The sequence below is a fragment of the Phalacrocorax carbo genome, chromosome 1 (assembly GCF_963921805.1).
Source record: "Phalacrocorax carbo chromosome 1, bPhaCar2.1, whole genome shotgun sequence".
Classification (NCBI taxonomy): domain Eukaryota; kingdom Metazoa; phylum Chordata; class Aves; order Suliformes; family Phalacrocoracidae; genus Phalacrocorax; species Phalacrocorax carbo.
Window position 1 is genome coordinate 1,316,809 of NC_087513.1, and position 24,424 is coordinate 1,341,232.

A 24,424-nucleotide genomic window follows, 5' to 3' on the forward strand; every position below is an offset into this window, starting at 1 on the left:
CCTGCCCTCCCTCCCTGTGCTCCCTGCCTGCCCTGCCTGCCCTGCCTGCCCTCCCTGCCTGCGCTGCCTGCCCTGCCTGCCCTCCCTGTGCTCCCTGCCTGCCCTGCCTGCCCTCCCTGTGCTGCCTGCCCTGCCTGCGCTGCCTGCCCTGCCTGCCCTCCCTGCCCTGCCCTCCCTGTGCTCCCTGCCTGCCCTGCCTGCGCTGCCTGCCCTGCCTGCCCTGCCCTCCCTGCCTGCCCTCCCTGCCTGCCCTCCCTGTGCTCCCTGCCTGCCCTGCCTGCCCTGCCTGCCCTCCCTGCCTGCCCTACCTGCGCTGCCTGCCCTGCCCTCCCTGTGCTCCCTGCCTGCCCTGCCTGCCCTCCCTGTGCTCCCTGCCTGCCCTACCTGCGCTGCCTGCCCTGCCTGCCCTCCCTGCCCTGCCCTCCCTGCCTGCCCTGCCTGCGCTGCCTGCCCTCCCAGTGCTCCCTCCCTGCCCTGCCTGCCCTCCCTGCCCTGCCTGCGCTGCCTGCCCTGCGCTGCCTGCCCTGCCCTCCCTGCCTGCCCTCCCTTCCTGCCCTCCCTGCCCTGCCTGTGCTCCCTGCCTGCCCTGCCCTCCCTGCCTGTTCTCCCTCCCTGCCTGCGCTGCCTGCCCTCCCTGTGCTCCCTGCCCTGCCCTGCCTGCGCTGCCTGCCCTGCCCTCCCTGCCTGCACTGCCTGCCCTCCCTGTGCTCCCTGCCTGCGCTGCCTGCCCTGCCTGTGCTCCCTGCCTGCGCTGCCTGCCCTGCCTGGGGATCTGCCCTGCCTGTGCTGCCTGCGCTGCCGGGACCCGCCCAGGGCCCCGATGGGCCGCACCCACGGGTGCTGAGGGGGCTGGCGGACGTTCTCGTGAGCCCCCCTCTCCTTCACCTTCGCAAGGTGGTGGGGGACGGGAGGGGTGCCCGGGGACGGGAGGGGCGTCAGTGTCGCTCCAGGCTTCGAAAAGGGCAAGAGGGACGCGGGAAACCCCAGGCCAGGCACCCCCCGCCCGCCCGGCACGGTGACGCGCGGTTCCCCTGGGGGCCTCCTCCGGGCATGGGGGGGGGCCAGGAGGGTGGCAGAAACCGCGTGGATCCACCGAGGGGGGATTGTGCCTGACGCCCTGATGTGGGGCGTGACTGGCTGGGTGGGTGGAGGGAGAGCAGCGGGGGCTGGCTGTCCTGGCCTCAGTGGGGCGTTCGGCACCGTCTCCCACAGCATCCCCACAGGTGGGCTAAGGCGGCGGGGGCTGGACGAGAGGACGGTGAGGTGGGCTGAGAGCTGGCTCAGCAACAGCTCAGAGGGTCGTGATCAATGGGGCAGGGTCTGGATGGAGGCCTGTCACTGGTGGTGTTCCCCAGGGGTCTGTGCTGGGTCCAGTCCTGTTCAACAGATTCATCAATGACCTGGACAAACGGACAGAGCGTAACCTCAGCCAGTTCGCTGACGATACCAAACTGGGAGGAGCGGCTGATACGCCGGAGGGCTGTGCTGGCACCCAGCGAGACCTGGCCAGGCTGGAGAGCTGGGCCCAGGGGAACCTCATGGGATTCAGCCAGAGCCAGTGCCAGGTCCTGCCCCTGGGGAGGAACAACCCCCCGCACCAGCACAGGCTGGGGGGGACCTGCTGGAGAGCGGCTCTGCTGAGAGGGTCCTGGGGGTGCTGGGGGGCAGCGAGGGGACCCTGAGCCAGCACTGGGCCCTTGGGGCCAAGGGGGCCAGCGGTGTCCTGGGATGCATTAAAAGGAGTGTGGGCAGCAGGGCGAGGGAGGTTCTCCTCCCCCTCTGCTCTGCCCCAGTGAGGCCACACCTGCAGGGCTGTGTCCAGTTCTGGGCCCCCCAGTTCAAGAAGGACAGGGAACTGCTGGAGCAAGGCCAGCGCGGAGCTGCCAAGGGGATCAGGGGCTGGAGCATCTCCCTGGTGAGGAAAGGCTGAGAGACCTGGGCTTGTTCAGCCTGGAGAAGAGAAGGCTGAGGGGGGATCTCATCAGTGCTTATAAATACCCGAAGGGTGGGTGTCAGGGGGATGGGGCCGGGCTGTTTTCAGCAGTGCCCAACGCCAGGCCAAGGGGCCATGGGCACAAGCTGGAACACGGGAAGTTCCACCTGAACATGAGGAGAAACCCCTTCCCTGTGCGGGTGCCAGAGCAGGGGCACAGGCTGCCCAGAGAGGCTGTGGGGTCCCTTCCCTGGAGACATTCACCCCCCGCCTGGACGCGGCCCTGTGCCCCTGCTCTGGGGGTGCCTGCTCCAGCAGGGGTGGGACGGGGTGAGCTCCAGGGGTCCCTGCCAGCCCCCACCAGTCTGGCATCCCGTGGCTGTCACCTCCCCGCCCCCGGCCCCGCCCCCGGCCCCGCCCCCGGCCCCGCCCCCGGCCCCGCCCCCGGCCCCGCCCCCGGCCCCGCCCCCCGCGCTCGGTGTGCGGGCGGCTGCGGGGGACGCGGCGCTGAGCCGCCCTAAAGCCGCTTTGGGGACAAAGAGGATCAACGCGTCCGGCCGCGGGGACGGGTGGGGGCACCCACGGCCCCGCCCCCCCCACCCCCACCCCCACCCCCACCCCCCCCCGCGCGTGGGTGAGGGGGCGCGGGGTGTGCGTGTGCACGCGTGTTCACACGCGCCTGACCGGCTCCTTTGCACACACACACACGCGTTCGTGCCCACGGCCGGCAGGACCCCCTCCGGCGATCCCCGCCCCCCCCCCCCCCCCAAATCTGGGGTGACCCCAAAGCTGCCCCGCCCTGGTGGGGGCTGGAAGCGGAGCCGGGGGGGGGGGGGAGGGCCCACCCCTGGGGCACAGCCCGGCACCCCGAGGTCTGGGGTCCCACCCCCGACCCCACCCCCCCAAGTCACAGACCCCCGCATTGGGGGGACCCGGCACCCCAAGATTGGGGGGGCCTCACCCAGACCCGCACCCCAGCGCTGGAGGGACCCAGGACCCCAAGGTGGGGGGTGGGGGGGTGCCCATTGATCCCAGCGCTCCAAGATGGGGGCCCCCTCCCAGCTCTGGACCCCCGCATTGGGGGACCCCACCCAACTCCGGGCCCCCGCATCAGGGGGACCCAGCACCCCAAAACCGGGGGGTCCCCACCCAGCCCTGCACCCCCACAGTGGGGGGACCTGGTCCACCACGGTCTGGGGTCCCCACGCAGCCCCACACCTTGGCATCGGGGGTCGCGGGGTGCCCCACGGGTGACACCCCACCTCCAGGGCCCACGGCTGGACTGGGGGCGGGGGGGCGCGGCCATGGGGCTGGGGGAAACTGGGGGGGGGGGGGGGGGGGGGGGCCACACGACACAGACCCCTGTGGGATGGGGGGAGTTGGGGGGCCGGGGAGGGGGTCCCAGCCTCCCACCTGTGACCCACAAGTCATCACAGTGTGTCCCTGTGCCACATCCCTGTCACCCCCCCGTGCCCCATAGAATGTCCCCGTCCCACCCCACAGCATGTCCCTGACCCCCCCGTGCCCCATAGAATGTCCCTGTGCCACCCCATACCGTGCCCCTGACCCCATCCAATAGAATGTCCCTGTGCCACCCCATAGTGTGTCCCTGCCCCCCCATGCCCCATAGAATGTCCCTGTGCCACCCCACAGGGTGTCTGACACCCCCATGCCCCATATAATGTCCCTGTCCCACCCCATAGCGTGTCCCTGCCCCTGGTGCCCCATAGAATGACCGTCCCACCCCATAGCGTGTCCCTGCCCCCCCCCCCGCCCCCCCCAGCCCCACGGCGCGACCCACAGAGCAGAGCAGGCGGCGAGCAGGGGCAGCGCGTGTTGGGGTACGGGGAGGGTGGGGCACACACACACACGCCCCCCACCCAACATTTGGGGACCCCAGGGAGTGTGGGGAGGGGTCAGCAAACCCCAGCGCCCCCCCGCCCCCCACCCAAGGGTGCTGCTGGGGCCTCGTGTCCTCGGAGCACCCCCCACCCCCCCGCACTGGCACTTCCCCTTCCAGGGTGAGCCAGTGTCACGGGGCACCCACGGGACACCCACAGACCCCCCGTGGCACCCCGGGGTGGGGCAGGGACGCCCAGACACCCAGAAGCACCCAGTGGTGGGCCATGGAGCCCCCAAGCAGCCCCCTTGTGTGGGGTGGGACAGTTGGGGTGGGCTGTGGGCCCCCCCAAAAGCACCCTTGGGGTGAGACATGAACCCTTGGGTGGGGATGTGGGTCCCCAGCAGCACCCTAGGGTGGGACATGGACCCTCAGGGCGGGACACAGACCCCCCCCAGCAGCACCCTAGGGTGGGCTGTGAACCCTTAGGGTAGGCCATGGACCCTTAGGGTGGGATATAGACCCCCAGCAGCACCCTAGGGTGGTGTGAAGCCCCTTAGGTGGGACATGGACCCTTAGGGTGGGTTTGGGACCCTTGGGGTAGGACACAGACACCCCGCAGCACCCTAGGGTGGGTTGGGGACCCTTGGGGTGGGCTGTGGACCCCCACAGCACCCTAGGGTGGGGTTGGGGACCCTTAGGTGGGACATGGACCCTTAGGGTGGGTTTGGGACCCTTGGGGTGGGCCATGGACCCCCAGCAGCACCCTAGGGTGGGTCGGGGACCCTTAGGGTGGGCCATGGACCCCCAGCAGCACCCTAGGGTGGGTCGGGGACCCTTAGGGTGGGCCGTGGACCCCTAGTAGCACCCTAGGGTGGGTTGGGGACCCTTAGGTGGGACATGGACCCTTAGGGTGGGTTTGGGACCCTTGGGGTAGGACACAGACACCCTGCAGCACCCTAGGGTGGGTCGGGGACCCTTAGGGTGGGCCGTGGACCCCCAGCAGCACCCTAGGGTGGGGTTGGGGACCCTTAGGTGGGACATGGACCCCCAGCAGCACCCTAGGGTGGGTCGGGGACCCTTCGGGTGGGCCGTGGACCCTTAGGGCGGGCCGTGGACCCCCACAGCACCCTAGGGTGGGGTTTGGGACCCTTGGGGTAGGCCATGGACCCCCAGCAGCACCCTGGGGGGGGTTGGGGAGCCTTGGGGCGGGGCGGGGGTCCCTAGCGGAGGTCGTCGGGGGCGAAGACGCCGCGGGCGCGGCGCAGGACGGAGTCCTTGGCGGGGTCGTAGGGGTGCTCCTTGGAGGGGATCTCGAGGACGGCGGGCAGGGCGCGGGCGTGCGCCTCCACCGCGTGCCGGATCAGCTCCGCCAGGCACTGGCTGATGAGGATGATGCCGATGTCCTCCCGGCTGAGGAAGCTCCTGGGGGGGGGGCACAAAGTGGGGGGGGCAGCGCTCAGAGCCCGGCTCTCCCCCCCCCCCACTGCCCATGTCCCCATGCCCCCCCTCCCCCCCACCCCAGGGCTCCTGTGACCCCCTGGCGCTCCCTGCCCCCCCCCCCCCCCGGGAATCCTGGCGCCCTCCCCCCCATCCCCACCCCCCAGGACCCCCCATCCCTGGACCCCTCCCCATTCCAAGCACCCAGCCCAAAGACACCCCCCCCCACCCCCCCCTTTCCCTGGAACCCCCCAAACCCTCCGGGGACTCCCCTCCCCCAGGACTCCCCCATGCCCCAGGATCCCCCCCCCCTTCCCTGGGACACCCCCATAGGCCCCCTCTATCCCCCAGCCCCCCCAACCCCCAGGCCCCCTCATCCCCCGACACCCCCTCCAACCCCCGACACCCCCTCCAACCCCCGGGACTCCCCTCCAGCCCCCAGGACCCCCGACACCCCCCTCATCCCCCGGGACCCCCCCCAACCCCCGGGACCCCCCCCAACCCCCAGGACCCCCCCCAACCCCTAGGACCCCCGTCACCCGCCCCAACCCCCGGGACTCCCCTCCAGCCCCCAGGACCCCCGGGACCCCCCTCCAACCCCCGGACCCCCCTCCAACCCCCGGGCCCCCCCCAACCCCCGACACCCCCACATCCCCCTGGACACCCCTCACCCCACAGCCCCCCCCCCCACCCAACCCCCGACACCCCCACATCCCCCGACACCCCCTCCAACCCCCGGGACCCCCACCAACCCCCGACACCCCCCACCCCACAGCCCCCCCCCCAACCCCCGGGCCCCCCCCCATCCCCCAGCACCCCCCGAACGCCCGGGCCCCCCCCGCCGCGCCCCACCGGAAGGTCTCCTCGATCTCGGCCAGGCTGGTTTCCTTCTCCACCACGAGGAAGTTGGGGCGCCGGTGCTTGTCCAGCTCCCCGACGCCGCCCAGCAGGAACCCGGTCACCGTGTCCTCGTCGCCCACCACCGCGATCAGCTTCCCGCGCCCCGCCATGGCCGCCGCCGCGCCGGGGGGGGGGGACCGCCGCGCACTGCGCAGGCGCCGCCACGCCCCCCTCCCCACCGTCACCCGGGCAACGGCGCCGCAGCCCCGCCCACGTCGCCCGGCCTCCCCTGCGCTGGCTCCGCCCCGCCGCCTTGGCCGCGCCTCCTCTCCCCCTTGCTGCGCCAATCGCCTCCTGGCCGCGCCATAATGGTCCCGCCTCCCTGTGTGCGTCGCCCCTCCACCCGCGGCTAAAGCCCCGCCCCGCCAACGTGGCCACGCCCCCGAGCTCGGCGCTGGGCCGGCAGCGCGCATGCGCGGCGCTCCGTGCCCTTGAGGGGACGCGAGGGGACGCGAGGGGACGCGAGGGGACCCCTCCCCCCGTGGGACACCCCCTCCCCCCGTGGGACACCCCTCCCCCCGTGGGACACCCCCTCCCCACGTGGGACACCCCCTCCCCACGTGGGACACCCCCTGCCCCCGTGGGACACCCCCTCCCCCCGTGGGACACCCCCCTGCCCCCGTGGGACACCCCCTCCCCCCGTGGGACACCCCCTCCCCCGGTGGGACCCCCCCTCCCCCGGTGGGACCCGGTGTCCTGAGCCCCCCCTCCCCCCCGTGGGGCACAGCACCCCGCACCGCGCGGGGCCGGGGACCCGGGGGCTGCAGCACCCAGGACCCCTCTCTGCATCCAGGAGTCCCACCCTGGCCCCCCGGGACCCCTCCCAGGACCCCCCTCTGCACCCTGGGGTCCCACCCCAGGAACCCCAGCACCCCCCCAGGAACCCCCTCTGCACCCCGGGGTCCCACCCCGGACCCCCAGGACCCCTCTCTGCACCCCGGGGTCCCACCTTAGGACCCCCAGGACCCCCCCAGGAACCCCCTCTGCACCCAGGGGTCCCACCCCAGGACACCCAGCACCCCCCAGGACCCCTCTCTGCACCCCGGGGTCCCACCCCAGGACCCCCAGCACCCCCCAGGACCCCCCTCTGCACCTCGGGGTCCCACCCCAGGACACCCAGCACCCCCCAGGACCCCCTCTGCACCCCGGGGTCTCACCATAGGACCCCCAGCACCCCCCCAGGAACCCCCTCTGCACCCCGGGGTCCCACCCCGGACCCCCAGGACCCCTCTCTGCACCCCGGGGTCCCACCTTAGGACCCCCAGGACCCCCCCAGGAACCCCCTCTGCACCCAGGGGTCCCACCCCAGGACACCCAGCACCCCCCAGGACCCCTCTCTGCACCCCGGGGTCCCACCCCAGGACCCCCAGCACCCCCCAGGACCCCCCTCTGCACCTCGGGGTCCCACCCCAGGACACCCAGCACCCCCCAGGACCCCCTCTGCACCCCGGGGTCTCACCATAGGACCCCCAGGACCCCCCCAGGAACCCCCTCTGCACCCCGGGGTCCCACCCCGGACCCCCAGGACCCCTCTCTGCACCCCGGGGTCCCACCTTAGGACCCCCAGGACCCCCCCAGGAACCCCCTCTGCACCCAGGGGTCCCACCCCAGGACACCCAGCACCCCCCAGGACCCCTCTCTGCACCCCGGGGTCCCACCCCAGGACCCCCAGCACCCCCCAGGACCCCCCTCTGCACCTCGGGGTCCCACCCCAGGACACCCAGCACCCCCCAGGACCCCCTCTGCACCCCGGGGTCTCACCATAGGACCCCCAGGACCCCCCCAGGAACCCCCTCTGCACCCTGGCGTCTGACCCCGGACCCCCAGGACCCCTCTCTGCACCCCGGGGTCCCACCCCAGGACCCCCAGCACCCCCCAGGACCCCTCTCTGCACCCCGGAGTCCCACCCCAGGACCCCCAGGACCCCCCCAGGAACCCCCTCTGCACCCTGGGGTCTGACCCCGGACCCCCAGGACCCCCCCAGGAACCCCCTCTGCACCCTGGCGTCCCACCCCAGGACCCCCAGCACCCCCCAGGACCCCTTCTGCACCCAGGGGTCCCACCCTAGGACCCCCAGGACCCCCCCAGGAACCCCCTCTGCACCCTGGGGTCTGACCCCGGACCCCCAGGACCCCTCTCTGCACCCCGGGCTCCCACCCCAGCACCCCCAGGACCCTCCCAGGACCCCTCTCTGCACCCCGGGGTCCCACCCCAGGACACCCAGCACCCCCCAGGACCCCTCTCTGCACCTCAGGGTCCCACCCCAGGACACCCAGCACCCCCCAGGAACCCCCTCTGCACCCAGGGGTCCCACCCCAGGACCCCCAGCACCCACCAGGACCCCTCTCTGCACCCCGGGCTCCCACCCCAGGACCCCCAGCACCCCCCAGGACCCCCTCTGCACCCAGGGGTTCCACCCTAGGACCCCCAGGACCCCCCCAGGAACCCCCTCTGCACCCTGGGGTCTGACCCCGGACCCCCAGGACCCCTCTCTGCACCCCGGGGTCCCACCCCAGGACACCCAGCACCCCCCAGGACCCCTCTCTGCACCCCGGCGTCCCACCCCAGGACCCCCAGCACCCCCCTCTTCACCCCGGTGTCCCCCCCAGCCCCCTTTGGGGACACCACCCCCCACCCCCCGCCCTTGGGCACCCCCGCTATCCCCTCCCCGCCCCCCCCCCAGCAATGAGCACGGCACCCCGAGTCTCCCAGAGGTTTATTGGTGGGCGCGGGCGCCCCGGGGCCCCCCGGCGCGGGGGTCAGGGGACGGTGACGCGGAAGGGGCTGCCGGGGACGCTGTCCTCGCCCCAGCGCAGGATGAGGACGTACTCGCCCTTCTCCTTCACCGTGTACGTCACGTTGTAGATGCGGTTCCCCACGTGCTTGACGTAAACCTCCTCGCAGGGGGTCTTGGGGCCGTGGACCCCCACCATCAGCATGTTGGTGCCTGGGGGGCGGGGGGGGGTAACGCTGGGGCTGCGCCCTCCCTCGGCACCCCCCGACACCCCCCCGGACCCCCCTGCTGACCCACCACCTGCCCTCCCAGGACGCCCCAAGACCCCCCAGGACCCCCCAGGATTCGCTGGAACCCCACCCGAGACCCCCCTGCTGAACCATCACCTGCCCTCCCAGGATGCCCCAAGACCCCCCCAGGATGCCTGAGACCCCCCAGGACCCCTTGAGACCCCCCTGCTGACCCACCACCTGCCCCCAAAGACCCCGAAGGACCCCTCGAGACCCCCCAGGACCCCCCTGCTGACCCACCACCTGCCCCCAAAGACACCCCTGAACCCTTTGAGACCCCCCAGGACACCCAGGACCCCTCTGCTGACCCACCACCTGCCCCCAAAGACCCCGAAGGACCCCTCAAGACCCCCCAGGACCCCCCTGCTGACCCACCACCTGCCCCCAAAGACCCCCCAGAACCCCCCTGCTGACCCACCACCTGCCCCTAAAGACCCCCCAGGACCCTTTGAGACCCCCCAGGACCCCCAGGACCCCCCTGCTGACCCATCACCTGCCCCCCCAGGACGCCTGAGACCCCCCCAGGACCCCTTGAGACCCCCCTGCTGACCCACCACCTGCCCCCAAAGACCCCGAAGGACCCCTCGAGACCCCCCAGGACCCCCCTGCTGACCCACCACCTGCCCCCAAAGACCCCCCAGAACCCCCCTGCTGACCCACCACCTGCCCCTAAAGACCCCCCTGAACCCTTTGAGACCCCCCAGGACCCCCCTGCTGACCCACCACCTGCTCCCAAAGACCCCCCAGGACCCCCAGGATGCCCCTGCTGACCCACCACCTGCCCCCAAAGACCCCCCAGGACCCCTCCAGACCCCACAGGACCCCCCTGAGACCCCCAGGACCCCCCCGAGACCCCCCGGGACCCCCCCCACGCACCAGCCTTGCTGCAGTCGACAGTGAAGTGGTTCTTCTGGCCGAGGAAGGCGGTGGCCAGCCCCGGCCCCCGCGCCACCACCTTCCCCGCGTCCGACGAGAACTTGGGGAGCCCCCCGAAGGCGGGGGGCCCCCGCGACGACGCCCCCCCCCGCGTCATCGTCTCCACCATCACCGTCGACGTCTCGTGCAGGCTGTGCCCCCCCGAGAGGCGCGGGCCTGGGGGCGCGGGGACGCCGTCAGCCCCCACCGTGGGGGGACCCCCCCCCCGGGAACCCACACACTGCCCCCCCTTGACCCCCAATAACATCACCCTGGGGACCCCCAATCAGGTCACCTTGGGGGTCTCCCCCCCCAGCACGTCACCCTGGGGACCCCCATCACACCACCCTGGGGGCTCCTGGTCACATCACCTTGGGGACCCCCACATCATGCCACCGTGGGGACCCCCAATGACATCACCCTGGGGGACCCCCCATAATGTCAGCTTGGGGACCCCCCCACCATCATGTCACCCCAAGGGACCCACATCAAACTGCCCTGGGGACCCCCTGTCATGTCACCCCGGGGACCCCCCCATCAGAGCACCCTGGGGAACTCCATCATGTCACCCTGGGGACCCCCGTCATGTCACCCAGGGACCCCCCCCATCATGTCACCCAGGGACCCCCCATCATGTCACCCTGGGGACCCCCGTCATGTCACCCAGGGACCCCCCCCATCATGTCACCCAGGGACCCCCCATCATGTCACCCTGGGGACCCCCATCATGTCATGCTGGGGACCCCCCCATCACGTCACGCAGGGACCCCCCCCATCATGTCACCCAGGGACCCCCCATCATGTCACCCTGGGGACCCCCGTCATGTCACCCAGGGACCCCCCACCATCATGTCACCCTGGGGACCCCCGTCATGTCACCCAGGGACCCCCCCCGTCATGTCACCCAGGGACCCCCCCCATCATGTCACCCTGGGGACCCCCATCATGTCACCCAGGGACCCCCCCCCATCATGTCACCCTGGGGACCCCCGTCATGTCACCCAGGGACCCCCCCCCATCACGTCACCCAGGGACCCCCCCCCATCATGTCACCCTGGGGACCCCCATCATGTCACCCAGGGACCCCCCACCATCATGTCACCCTGGGGACCCCCATCATGTCACCCTGGGGACCCCCATCATGTCACCCAGGGCCCCCCGCCCATCATGTCACCCAGGGACCCCCCATCATGTCACCCTGGGGACCCCTGTCATGTCACCCAGGGACCCCCCATCATGTCACCCTGGGGACCCCTGTCATGTCACCCAGGGCCCCCCCCCATCATGTCACCCTGGGGACCCCCGTCATGTCACCCAGGGCCCCCCCACCATCATGTCACCCTGGGGACCCCCATCATGTCACCCAGGGACCCCCCCCCATCATGTCACCCTGGGGACCCCCATCATGTCACCCAGGGACCCCCCACCATCATGTCACCCTGGGGACCCCCATCATGTCACCCAGGGACCGCCCCCCATCATGTCACCCTGGGGACCCCCATCATGTCACCCAGGGCCCCCCCCCATCATGTCACCCTGGGACCCCCCCCCAGCACGTCACCTTGGGTCTCCTCCGCCACGCCCCCCCCCAGGGACACCCCAGGGTGCCACCCCAGGGTGCCGTGTCCCCGTCCCCCCGTGTCCCCCCGCGTCCCCCCGCGTCCCCCCGCGTCCCCCCCCGGGCCGTACCGGTGACCTTGGCCTTGAAGGGGCTGCCGACGATGTGGTGGGGGCCGCCGTACTTGATGGCGATGAGGTAGTTGCCGGGGGCCATGGGGGTGTAGGTGACGCGGTGGCCCTCGGCGCACTCCACGCAGTCCAGCTTCACCTTGGAGGGGCCGTCGATGGTGACGGCCAGCGCCCCCGCCCCCGCGTTCGCCGTCTTCACCAGGAACTCCGAGCACACGCCTGCGCCGCCGCGGTCAGGGGGCGGGCCGTCACCCCCGGCCGCCGCCCCATGGCCGCCACCCCATGGCCGCCACCCCATGGCCACCACCCAATGGCCATGACCTCACGGCCACCAACCCAATGGCCACCAACCCAATGGCCACCACCCCATGGCCACCACCCCATGGTCACCACCCAATGGCCATGACCTCACGGCCACCAACCCATGGCCGCCACCCCATGGCCACCAACCCATGGCCACCAACCCTGGCCACCGCCCCCGGCCATCAACCCACGGCCACCAACCCATGGCATGTCCCCATGGCCACCCCACCCAGCTGCCACCCCCGGCTACCAACCCATGGCCACCAACCCTGGCCACCAACCCATGGCCACCAACCCATGGCATGTCCCCATGGCCACCCCACCCGGCTGCCACCCCCGGCTACCAACCCATGGCCACCAACCCTGGCCACCAACACGGCCACCAACCCACAGCCACCAACCCACGGCCACCAGCCCATGGCCAACACCCAATGGCCACCCCCCAATGGCCATGACCTCACGGCCACGTCCCCATGGCCACCACCCCACGGCCATGACCTCACGGCCACGTCCCCATGGCCACCACCCAACACCACGGCCACGTCCCCATGGCCACCCCACCCCGCGCCGTGTCCCAGGGCACCCCCGCGCCCCCGCGAGCGGCGTCACCTGTGAGGCCGCCCTCGAGGCCGGGGCCGTAGGCGGTGACGAGGCCGGGGTCCCCGGCCTGGCTCTGCTCGCCCACGCGGATGTTGAAGGGGCTGCCGGGCACGTGGCGCCCGTTGAAGCGCAGGTCGATGGAGTGCACCCCGTTCTCCCGCGGCAGGAACCCGATGGCGTACTTGTCTGCGGGGGCCACCGCGTCACCCACGACCCCGCGACCCCGGGACCCCGCGCCCCCATGTCCCCACGTCCATGAGTCCCCACGCCCCTGTGTCCCCGTGTCCCCGCGTCCCCACGTCCCCAAGTCCCCACGTCCCTGCATCCCGTGTCCCCACACCTGCGTCCCCGTGTCCCTGGGACCTCACGTCCCCATGTCCCTGCACCCCATGTTCCCATGTCCCCATGTCTCCGTGTCCCCACATCCCCGTGTCCCTGCACCCCATGTCCCCACGTCCCCGTGTCCCTGTGTCCCCACGTCCCCACGTCCCCGTGTCCCCACACCCCTGCATCCCCCATGTCCCCGCACCCCGTGTCCCCGCGTCCCTGGGACCCCACGCCCCCGTGTCCCCGTGTCCCCACGTCCCCAAGTCCCCATGCCCCTGCATCCCCCATGTCCCCATGTCCCCGTGTCCCCATGTCCCACGTCCCGTGTCCCCCCGCCCCGTGCCCCCCGGCCTGCGCCCCCACCCTGTGTCCCCCTGCCCCATGCCCACTGCCCCATGTCCCCCTGCCCCATTTCCCCCTGCCCCGTGCCTCCCAGCCTGCACCCCCCACCCTGTGTCCCCCTGCCCCATGCCCTGTGTCCCATGTCCCCCTGCCCCATTTCCCCTGCCCCGTGCCCCCCGGCCTGCGCCCCCCACCCTGTGTCCCCCTGCCCCATGCCCACTGCCCCATGTCCCCCTGCCCCATTTCCCCCATGCCCCGTGCCCCCCGGCCTGCGCCCCCCACCCTGTGTCCCCCTGCCCCATTTCCCCTGCCCCGTGCCCCCCAGCCTGCACCCCCCACCCTGTGTCCCCCTGCCCCATGCCCTGTGTCCCATGTCCCCCTGCCCCATTTCCCCTGCCCCGCACCCCCCAGCCTACACCCCCCACCCTGTGTCCCCCTGCCCCATGCCCACTGCCCCATGTCCCCCTGCCCCATTTCCCCCTGCCCTGTGCCCCCCAGCCTGCACCCCCCACCCTGTGTCCCCCTGCCCCATGCCCACTGCCCCATGTCCCCCTGCCCCATTTCCCCCTGCCCCGTGCCTCCCAGCCTGCACCCCCCACCCTGTGTCCCCCTGCCCCATGCCCTGTGTCCCATGTCCCCCTGCCCCATTTCCCCTGCCCCGTGCCCCCCGGCCTGCGCCCCCCACCCTGTGTCCCCCTGCCCCATGCCCACTGCCCCATGTCCCCCTGCCCCATTTCCCCCATGCCCCGTGCCCCCTGGCCTGTACCCCCCACCCTGTGTCCCCCCGCCCCGCGCCCCCCGCCCCACGGCCCCCACCCCACGGCCCCCACCCCACGGCCCCCACCCCGCGCCCCCCGCCCCATGGCCCCCACCCCGCGCCCCCCGCCCCACGCCCCCGCCCCGCGCCCCCCGCCCCGCGCCCCCCGCCCTGCGCCCCCCACCCCACACCCCCCGCCCCACGGCCCCCACCCCACGGCCCCCGCCCCGCGCCCCCCGCCCCACGCCCCCCGCCCCACGGCCCCCGCCCCGCGCCCCCCGCCCCGCGCCCACCGCCGTCCAGCTCGGAGACGTAGCACTCCTCGACGACGCCGGCCGGCGTGTGCACCTTGGCGTCGATGACGCCGCGCGCCCCGTTCAGCTGCACGGCCAGGGAGGCCGGCTGGTTCACCGTCACCGTCTCCTGCGGGCACGCGGCGCTGGCACCGGGGCGCGGGGGGCGCGGGGGGCGCGGGGACATGGGGGGATGTGGGGACATGGGGGGGCGCGGGGACATGGGGGGCACAGGGACATGGGGGGGCACCGGGGACATGGCGGGGCGCGGGGACATGGGGGGGCACCGGGGACATGGCAGGGCGCGGGGACATGGGGGGGCGCGGGGACATGTGGGGACATGGGGGGATGTGGGGACATGGGGGGGCGCGGGGACATGGGGGGGCGCGGGGACATGGGGACATGGAGGGGTGCGGGGACATGGGGGGATGTGGGGACATGGAGGGGCGCGGGGACATGGGGGGACGTGGGGACATGGGGACATGGAGGGGTGCGGGGACATAGGGGGATGTGGGGACATGGGGACATGGAGGGGTGCGGGGACATGGGGGGGACATAGGGACATGGAGGGGCGCGGGGACATGGGGGGACGTGGGGACATGGAGGGGTGCGGGGACATGGGGGGGACATGGGGGCACATGGGGACGTGGGGGGACACGGGGACATGGGGAGGATGGGGGGACGGGGGACACAGGGTGGCAGGGGCACACAGGGACAGGGACATGGGGACACACGGGGACATGGGGACATGGAGGGGTGCGGGGACATGGGGGGGCGCGGGGGGACACGGGGACATGGGGGGGCGCAGGGGGCGTGGGGACATGGCGGGGCGCGGGGACATGGGGGGACGCGGGGACATGGGGGGGCGCGGGGACATGGGGGGGCACAGGGACATGGGGGGGCGCGGGGACATGCGGGGACATGGGGGGGCGCGGGGACATGGGGGGGTGCGGGGGGGTGCAGGGACATAGGGGGACGTGGGGACATGGGGGGGGCGCGGGGACATGGGGGGACGTGGGGACATGGGGGGACGTGGGGACATGGGGGGGCACCGGGACACCAGGACATAGGGGGACGCAGGGACATGGGGGGACATGGAGGGGCACAGGGGGACACGGGGACATGGGGGGGCGCGGGGACATGGGGGGACGTGGGGACATGGGGGGGCGCGGGGACATGGGGGGGCACCGGGACACCAGGACATAGGGGGACGCAGGGACATGGGGGGACATGGAGGGGCACAGGGGGACACGGGGACATGGGGGGACGCGGGGACATGGGGCGACATGGGGACATGGGGAGGATGGGGGGACGGGGGACACAGGGTGGCAGGGGGACACAGGGACATGGACATGGGGACACACGGGGACATGGGGGGACACGGGGGGACACGGGGGGACACGGGGGGACACGGGGGGATGGGGGTGACACGGGGATGAGGGGATGGCGGGATGGGGGGACACGCGGAGGATGGGGGGACGGGGGGACACGGAGGACACAGGGAGGATGGGGGGGACAGGGGGGGGACTGGGAGGACAGGAGGGACGGGGGGACACAGGGGGGGCACGGGGATGACGTGGGGGACCCAGGGGTGACACAAGGGTGACAGGGGGACCCAGAGGGGACCCGGGGGGCACAGGGGGGGACATGAGGGAACACTGGGGGGACAGGGGGACCCAGGGTGACACGGGGGGGGGACGACCGGGGGGGGGGGCTGGAGGACACAGGGATGACATGGGGGACCCAGGGGTGACCCAGGGGGGACAGGGGGACCTGGGGGGGCACAGGGGGGGACAAGGGGGTGACACATGGGCGACCCGGGGTGACACTGGGGGGACATGGGGGGGGACACAAGGGGGACGGGGGGGTTACACAGGGGGGACAGGGGGACACAGGGGGGACGAGGGGGGTTCTGGGGGACCCCAGGGATGACATGGGGGACCCAGGGGGGACACGGGGGTGACAAGGGTGACACAGGGGTGCAGGGTGGCCCGGGTGTGACGGGGGGGACCCGGGGGTGAGGGGGGGGGTCCCAGGGGTGACATGGGGGGCCCACAAGTGATGGGGGGGGGAAACCCAAGGGTGACACAGGGGTGCAGGGTGGTCCGGGTGTGACGGGGGGCCCCGAGGGTGGCGGGGGGCCCGGAGGTGCGGGGGTTCCCGGGGGTGGCGGGGGGCCCCGGGTGTGGCGGGGGGTCCCAGGGGTGGCGGGGGGCCCGGAGGTGCGGGGGTTCCCGGGGGTGGTGGGGGGCCCCCGGGGGGTGGCGGGGGGGTCCCGGGGATGGCGGGGGGTTCCTGGGGGTGACGGGGGGCCCCGGGGGTGGCGGGGGGTCCCAGGGGTGGCGGGGGGGTCCCGGGGGTGGCGGGGGGCCCGGGGGTGGCGGGGGTCCCAGGGGTGGCGGGGGGGTCCCGGGGGTGGCGGGGGGCCCGGGGGTGGCGGGGGGTTCCCGGGGGGTGGCGGGGGGTCCCAGGGGTGGCGGGGGGGTCCCGGGGGTGGCGGGGGGCCCGGGGGTGGCGGGGGGTTCCCGGGGGTGACGGGGGGCCCGGGGGTGACGGGGGTTCCTGGGGGTGGCGGGGGGGTCCCGGGGGTGCGGGGTGACCCCGGGTGTGGCGGGGGGTTCCCGGGGGTGGCGGGGGTCCCAGGGGTGGCGGGGGGTCCCAGGGGTGGCGGGGGGTTCCTGGGGGTGGCGGGGGGGTCCCGGGGGTGACGGGGGGGTCCCGGGGGTGGCGGGGGGGTCCCGGGGGGTGGCGGGGGTCCCGGGGGTGGCGGGGGTCCCGGGTGTGGCGGGGGGTTCCCGGCGGTGACGGGGGGGTCCCGGGGGTGGCGGGGGGTCCCAGGGGTGGCGGGGGGGTCCCGGGGGTGGCGGGGGGGTCCCGGGGGTGGCGGGGGGGTCCCGGGGGTGCGGGGGTTCCCGGGTGTGGCGGGGGGTTCCCGGCGGTGGCGGGGGGGTCCCGGCGGTGGCGGGGGGGTCCCGGGGGTGCGGGGTGACCCCGGTACCTGGAGGCTGGTGACGGTGAGGCGGCGGGCGTCATCGGAGTGGGAGGCCACGGGCACCACGAAGGGGCTGTCGGGGATGTGCTCCTCGTTGAACTTGATGGAGACCTCGTAGTCGCCTGGGGGGGCGCGGGGGGGCTCGCGGGGGGGCACCCGGCAGGGGGGCACCCCCCGGGACACCCAACAGAGGGACGCCCCCCACGGGGACACCCCACATGGGGACACCCCACATGGGGACACCCCACAGGGACACCCCACAGGGACACCCCCCACAGGACACCCCACATGGGGACACCCTCACAAGGGGACGCCCCCCACACAGACACCCAACAGAGGGACGCCCCCCACAGGGACACCCCACATGGGGACACCCCACACAGGATGCCCCATACGGGACACCCCACATGGGGACACCTCACACAGGACACCCCACATGGGGACACCCCACGTGGGGACACCCCCCATGGACACCCCACATGGGACACCCCCCACGGGGACACCCCACACGGGGACACCCCACATGGGGCCACCCCACACAGGGCACCCCACATGGGGACACCCCACGTGGGGACACCCCCCATGGACACCCCACATGGGACACCCCACATGGGGACGCCCCCCACAGGGACACCCCACGCAGGGACACCCCCCACAGGGACACCCCACAGGCCACCCTCACAGCGGGAGGAGCCCCTCCCGGGGACCCCCGCGGGCGGGGGCCGGGGCACCCCACAGGCCACCCACCGGGCTCCTGGACGAGGTAGGAGACGCCGCAGGACCCGTCCTTGCGGTCCTCGAAGGCGATCTCGGCCTTGCTGGGCCCCTCGACGGCGATGGAGAGGCCCCCGGCGCCCGCCTCCCGCGTCCAGATGCTGAACTCGGCTGCGGGGGGCGCGCGGACACGGCACCCGTGGGTGCCCCCGGCCTCCGCCCGCGGCCCAGGGCCAGCGCCCCCCACCCCGCCCGGCCCGGCCCCGCCCCGCGCCCCCCCAGCACCCACACCCCCCAGCACCCAGAGCCCCCCAGCACCCATAGCCCCCCCAGCACCCACACCCCCTAGCACCCAGAGCCCCCCAGCACCCACACCCCCCAGCACCCAGAGCCCACCAGCACCCAGAGCCCCCCCAGCACCCACACCCCCTAGCACCCAGAGCCCCCCCACATACACCCCCCATAGCACCCACACCCCCTAGCACCCAGAGCCCACCAGCACCCAGAGCCCCCCCAGCACCCATAGCCCCCCCAGCACCCACACCCCCTAGCACCCAGAGCCCCCCAGCACCCATAGCCCCCCCAGCACCCACACCCCCTAGCACCCAGAGCCCCCCCACATACACCCCCCATAGCACCCACACCCCCTAGCACCCAGAGCCCCCCAGCACCCACACCCCTTAGCACCCAGAGCCCCCCCAGCACCCACACCCCCTAGCACCCAGAGCCCCCCAGCACCCAGAGCCCCCCCAGCACCCACACCCCCTAGCACCCAGAGCCCCCCAGCACCCAGAGCCCCCCCAGCACCCACACCCCCTAGCACCCAGAGCCCCCCAGCACCCAGAGCCCCCCCAGCACCCACACCCCCTAGCACCCAGAGCCCCCCAGCACCCAGAGCCCCCCCAGCACCCACACCCCCTAGCACCCAGAGCCCCCCACATACACCCCCCATAGCACCCACACCCCCCAGCAGCCATAGTCCCCCCAGCACCCAGAGCCCCCCCAGCACCCACATCCCCTAGCACCCAGAGCCCCCCACATACACCCCCCATAGCACCCACACCCCCCAGCACCCATAGTCCCCCAGCACCCACACCCCCTAGCACCCATAGCCCCCCATATCACCCATAGCACCCCCTAGCACCCACACCCCCTAGCACCCAGAGCCCCCCAGCACCCAGAGTCCCCCCAGCACCCATAGCCCCCCCAGCACCCATAGCCCCCCCTAGCACCCACACCCCCCTAGCACCCACAGCCCCATAGCGCCCACATTCCCCCACGTCCCCCCATAGCACCCGCATCCCCAAGTGCCCCCCACCCCCTCCCCACAGCACCCACGTCCCCTCACGTGCCCCCCACCCCCTCCCCACAGCACCCACGTCCCCCATGTCCCCCCATATTACCCCCTATAGCATCCCACGTCCCCCCACGTGCCCCCCACGCCTTCCCCATAGCACCCACGTCCCCCCCACCCCTTCCCCATAGCACCCACGTCCCCCCACGTGCCCCCCAGCCCCAGCGCCCCCCCGTACCTGGCACGCCGGCCACGCCGCGCTGGAGGCCGGTGCCCCCCGCGCGCACCTTGTGGGCCCCCCCCTCGCCCAGGGGCCCCACGGTGAACTGGAAGGGGCTGCCGGGCACGTGCTGCCCGCGGTACTTGACGCTGACGGTGTGGGGGCCCATCTCCTGGGGCACGAAGCGCACGCTGTACACCCCCGCGCCCCCCGCCACCACCTCCGCCTCGAAGCGCTGCCCCGAGGGGCTCAGCACCTGCGCCGCCAGCTCCTGCGCCGACGCCTCGCCTGGGGGGGGGACACCGGGGCGCCCCGTCACCCCACGGCTCCCCGGCCGCGCCGGGGCGCATTGCCACCCCGGCACCGGGGCGCCCCGAGACCCACCCGCCCCAGCACCGGGGCACCCCATCACCAGGGCGCCCCGAGACCCAGTCACCCCATCACCAGGGTGCCCCGAGACCCACCCACTCCAGCACCGGGGCACCCCATCACCAGGGCACCCCATCACCAGGGCGCCCCGAGACCCAGTCACCTCATCACTGGGGCACTCGGGCGCCCCGAGACCCACTCACCCCAGCACCAGGGCACCCCAGCACCGGGGCACCCCAATACCCAGTCACCCCATCACCAGGGTACCCCGGCACCAGGGTGCCCCGAGACCCACCCACCCCAGCACTGGGGCGCCCTGGCACCAGGGCACCCCATCACCAGAGCACCCCAATACCCAGTCACCTCATCACTGGGGCACTCGGGCGCCCCGAGACCCACCCACCCCATCACCAGGGCACCCCATCACCAGGGCGCCCCGAGACCCACCCACCCCATCACCAGGGCACCCCAGCACCAGGGCGCCCCGAGACCCAGTCACCCCATCACCAGGGCACCCCAGCACCGGGGCACCCCAATACCCAGTCACCCCATCACCAGGGCACCCCATCACCAGGGCACCCTGAGACCCAGTCACCCCATCACCAGGGTACCCCAGCACCAGGGCGCCCCGAGACCCAGTCACCCCATCACCAGGGCACCCCAGCACCAGGGCGCCCCGAGACCCACTCACCCCATCACCAGGGCACCCCATCACCAGGGCACCCCGAGACCCACTCACCCCATCACCGGGGTACCCCGGCACCAGGGCGCCCCGAGACCCAGTCACCCCATCACCAGGGCACCCCATCACCAGGGCGCCCCGAGACCCAGTCACCCCATCACCAGGGCACCCCATCACCAGGGCGCCCCATCACCAGGGCACCCCAATACCCAGTCACCCCATCACCAGGGCACCCCATCACCAGGGCACCCCATCACCAGGGCACCCCAATACCCAGTCACCTCATCACTGGGGCACTCGGGCGCCCCGAGACCCACTCACCCCATCACCGGGGCACCCTGGCACCAGAGCACCCCATCACTGGGGCACCCCATCATTAGGGCACCCCAATACCCAGTCACCCCATCCCCAGGGCGCCCCAGCACCAGGGCACCCCATCACCAGGGTGCCCCGAGACCCACCCACCCCAGCACTGGGGCGCCCCGGCACCAGGGCACCCCATCACCAGAGCACCCCAATACCCAGTCACCTCATCACTGGGGCACTCGGGCGCCCCGAGACCCACTCACCCCACCACTGGGGCACCCCATCACCAGGGCACCCCATCACCAGAGCACCCCAGCACCAGGGCACCCCAATACCCAGTCACCTCACCACTGGGGCACCCCATCACCAGGGCACCCCATCACCGGGGTGCCCCAGCACCCCAATACCCAGTCACCCCATCACCAGGGCACCCTGGCGCCCTGTCACCAGGGCACCCCAGCACCCCATCACCAGGGCACCTCATCACCTTGGCACCAGGGCATCCCATTTCCAGGGCACCCCATTACTGGGGCACCCCATCAGCAGGGCACCCTGGTGTACTGGTGCCAGGGCACCCCTTTATCAGGGCCCCCCATCACCCCGGCACCCCATTTCCAGGGCACCCTGCCCCCAGCACCCCAAACCGCCAGGCCCCGCGTGTGCCCCCCCCCCGCGGGGAGCGCGCGCCCTCGTGCGAAGGCGTGAGCACACGCGCGTGAGCCCCTCGTGCGAAGGACCCGCGTGCTCGCCGGCACGACCCGACCCCCCCCCACCCCCCCCGGGCCGCGTGCCCTGGCCTCGTGCGCGGCCTCGTGCGAGGGGGCGTGCAGGCCCCCGTGCAAGCGCACCCCCCCGTGCAAGCGCGCGCCCGGCCCTCGCACGAGCGCGCGGGCGTGCAAGCAGCCAGTGCCCGTGCGAGTGCGCTCCCCCGTGCGAGTGCACCCAGCCCTCGTGCAAACGGGCTCCCCTGCACGCGCCCAGCCCTCGTGCAAGCGCAGTCCTCGTGCAAGCGCGCCGTTGTGCACGAGGTGCACCCACGCGAGCACCCCGATGTCCCGGCGCACCCAGCCCTGGCGCATGCACGGCCCTGGTGCACACAGAGCACCCGTGCAAACGCACACCTGTGCACACAGAGCACCCACGCGAGCACCCCGATCCCTGGTGCACCCACGCGAGCACCCCGATCTCCAGCACCCACAGCACCCATGTGAGCACCCTGATCCCTGGTGCACCCACAGCACCCACACGAGCACCCCGATCCCTGGTGCACCCACAGCACCCACGCGAGCACCCCGATCCCTGGTGCACCCACAGCACCCACGCGAGCACCCTGATCCCTGGTGCACCCACAGCACCCACGCGAGCACCCCGATCCCCAGCACACCCGTCCCTGGCACATGCACGGCCCTGGTGCACACAGAGCACCCGTGCAAACGCACACCTGTGCACACAGAGCACCCACACGAGCACCCTGATCTGCAGCACCCACAGGACCCACACGAGCACCCCGACCCCTGGTGCACCCACAGCACCCACGCGAGCACCCCAATCTCCAGCACCCACAGCACCCACGCGAGCACCTGATCTCCGGTGCACCCACAGCACCCACGTGAGCACCCCGACCCCTGGTGCACCCACAGCACCCACGCGAGCACCCCGATCCCTGGTGCACCCACAGCACCCACGCGAGCACCCCGATCCGCAGCACCCACAGCACCCACATGAGCACCCCGATCTCCGGTGCACCCACAGCACCCACACGAGCACCCCAATCTCTGGTGCACCCACAGCACCCACACAAGCACCCCGATCCGCAGCACCCGCAGCACCCACGCGAGCCCCCGCCCCCGCCGCCCCCCCGTGCCGGCACCCACCCTCCTGGGCGCGGGCGATGGGGCCGAAGGAGCCGAGGCCCTCGCGGGCCAGGAAGCCCCCGAAGACGTTGGGGAAGGGGTCGCCGCCGACGCGCGTGGACTCCTCCACCCGCACCTCGCGCGTGGTCTCGCCGCCCCGCGTCTTGCTGATCTCGGTGCGCTCCGTGCGCGTGTACGTGTGGCTGCTCCGCGTGAAGGTGCGCGTGAGCCGCTCCTGCGCCGACACCATCTGGAACCAGCTCCCTGCGGCCGCGCGGGCGGGGGGTGCGGGGCGGGGGGATGTGGGGGGACAGGGGGACGTGGGGGGACAGGGGGACATGGGGGGACATGGGGACATGGGGACACGGGGGGACATGGGGACATGGGGGGACATGGGGATGTGGGGACACGGGGGGACATGGGGACATGGGGGGACATGGGGATGTGGGGGGACATGGGGACATGGGGGGACACGGGGACACGGGGGGACATGGGGACACGGGGGGACATGGGGACATGGGGCAACACGGGGACATGGGGGGACATGGGGATGTGGGGGGACACGGGGACATGGGGGGACATGGGGCGACACGGGGACATGGGGGGACATGGGGATGTGGGGGGACACGGGGACATGGGGGGACACGGGGGGACATGGGGACATGGGGCGACACGGGGACATGGGGGGACATGGGGATGTGGGGGGACATGGGGACATGGGGGGACACGGGGGGACACGGGGTGTGTGGAGGGGTGGGTGGGGACGGGGACGGACGCCGGGACGGACGGACGCGGGGACGGACGGACGCGGGGATGGACGCCGGGACGGACGGACGCGGGGACGGACGCGGGGACGGACGGACGCGGGGACGGACGGACGGACGCGGGGATGGACGCGGGGACGGACGGACGCGGGGACGGACGGACGCGGGGATGGACGCGGGGACGGACGGACGCGGGGACGGACGGACACGCGGACGACCACAGGCGCAAGCGGACGCGTGCGGACGGACGGACGGACGGACGGACCCACGGGCGGAGGCGCGGACGGGCCGGGGCAGCCCCGGAGGGACGCACGGACGGACGGGCACGGGCGGACGCACGGACGGAGCGGGGGAGGAGGAGGAGGAGAAGAAGGAGGCGGAGATGAGAGACGAGGCGCGCCCCAGCGGGGGGGGGAGGGGGAGGGGGAGGGGGAGGGGAGGGGGATGATGGAGAAGGAGGAGGAGGAGGAGGAGGGAGAAGGAGGAGGAGGAGGAGGATGGAGAAGGAGGAGGAGGAGGAGGGAGAAGGAGGAGGAGGAGGATGGAGAAGGAGGAGGAGGATGGAGAAGGAGGAGGAGGAGGATGGAGAAGGAGGAGGAGGATGGAGAAGGAGGAGGAGGAGGAGGATGGAGAAGGAGGAGGAGGAGGAGGATGGAGAAGGAGGAGGAGGATGGAGAAGGAGGAGGAAGAGGATGGAGAAGGAGGAGGAGGAGGAGGATGGAGAAGGAGGAGGAGGAGGAGGAGGATGGAGAAGGAGGAGGAGGAGGATGGAGAAGGAGGAGGAGGAGGATGGAGAAGGAGGAGGAGGATGGAGAAGGAGGAGGAGGATGGAGAAGGAGGAGGAGGAGGAGGATGGAGAAGGAGGAG

General features: G+C 73.1%; 2 protein-coding genes across 2 annotated transcripts; both read right to left on the reverse strand.

Moving 5' to 3' along the window:
* Positions 1-3,748: 3,748 nt before the first annotated feature.
* On the reverse strand, positions 3,749-6,251 carry ATP6V1F (ATPase H+ transporting V1 subunit F). Its single transcript, XM_064441552.1, has 2 exons — positions 6,066-6,251; positions 3,749-5,198 (listed from the first exon to the last, which is right to left on the reverse strand). The coding sequence occupies exons 1-2, from the start codon at positions 6,221-6,223 to the stop codon at positions 4,997-4,999; spliced, it is 360 nt and encodes a 119-aa protein (XP_064297622.1). The 5' UTR covers positions 6,224-6,251; the 3' UTR covers positions 3,749-4,996.
* Positions 6,252-8,812: 2,561 nt separating this feature from the next.
* FLNC (filamin C) lies at positions 8,813-23,093 on the reverse strand. Its single transcript, XM_064441566.1, has 9 exons — positions 22,815-23,093; positions 19,602-19,871; positions 18,103-18,240; positions 17,362-17,477; positions 14,364-14,493; positions 12,654-12,830; positions 11,742-11,960; positions 10,014-10,229; positions 8,813-9,060 (listed from the first exon to the last, which is right to left on the reverse strand). Exons 1-9 carry the CDS (start codon positions 23,041-23,043, stop codon positions 8,873-8,875), a joined length of 1,683 nt encoding a protein of 560 aa, XP_064297636.1. The 5' UTR covers positions 23,044-23,093; the 3' UTR covers positions 8,813-8,872.
* Between the last annotated feature and the right edge of the window lie 1,331 nt (positions 23,094-24,424).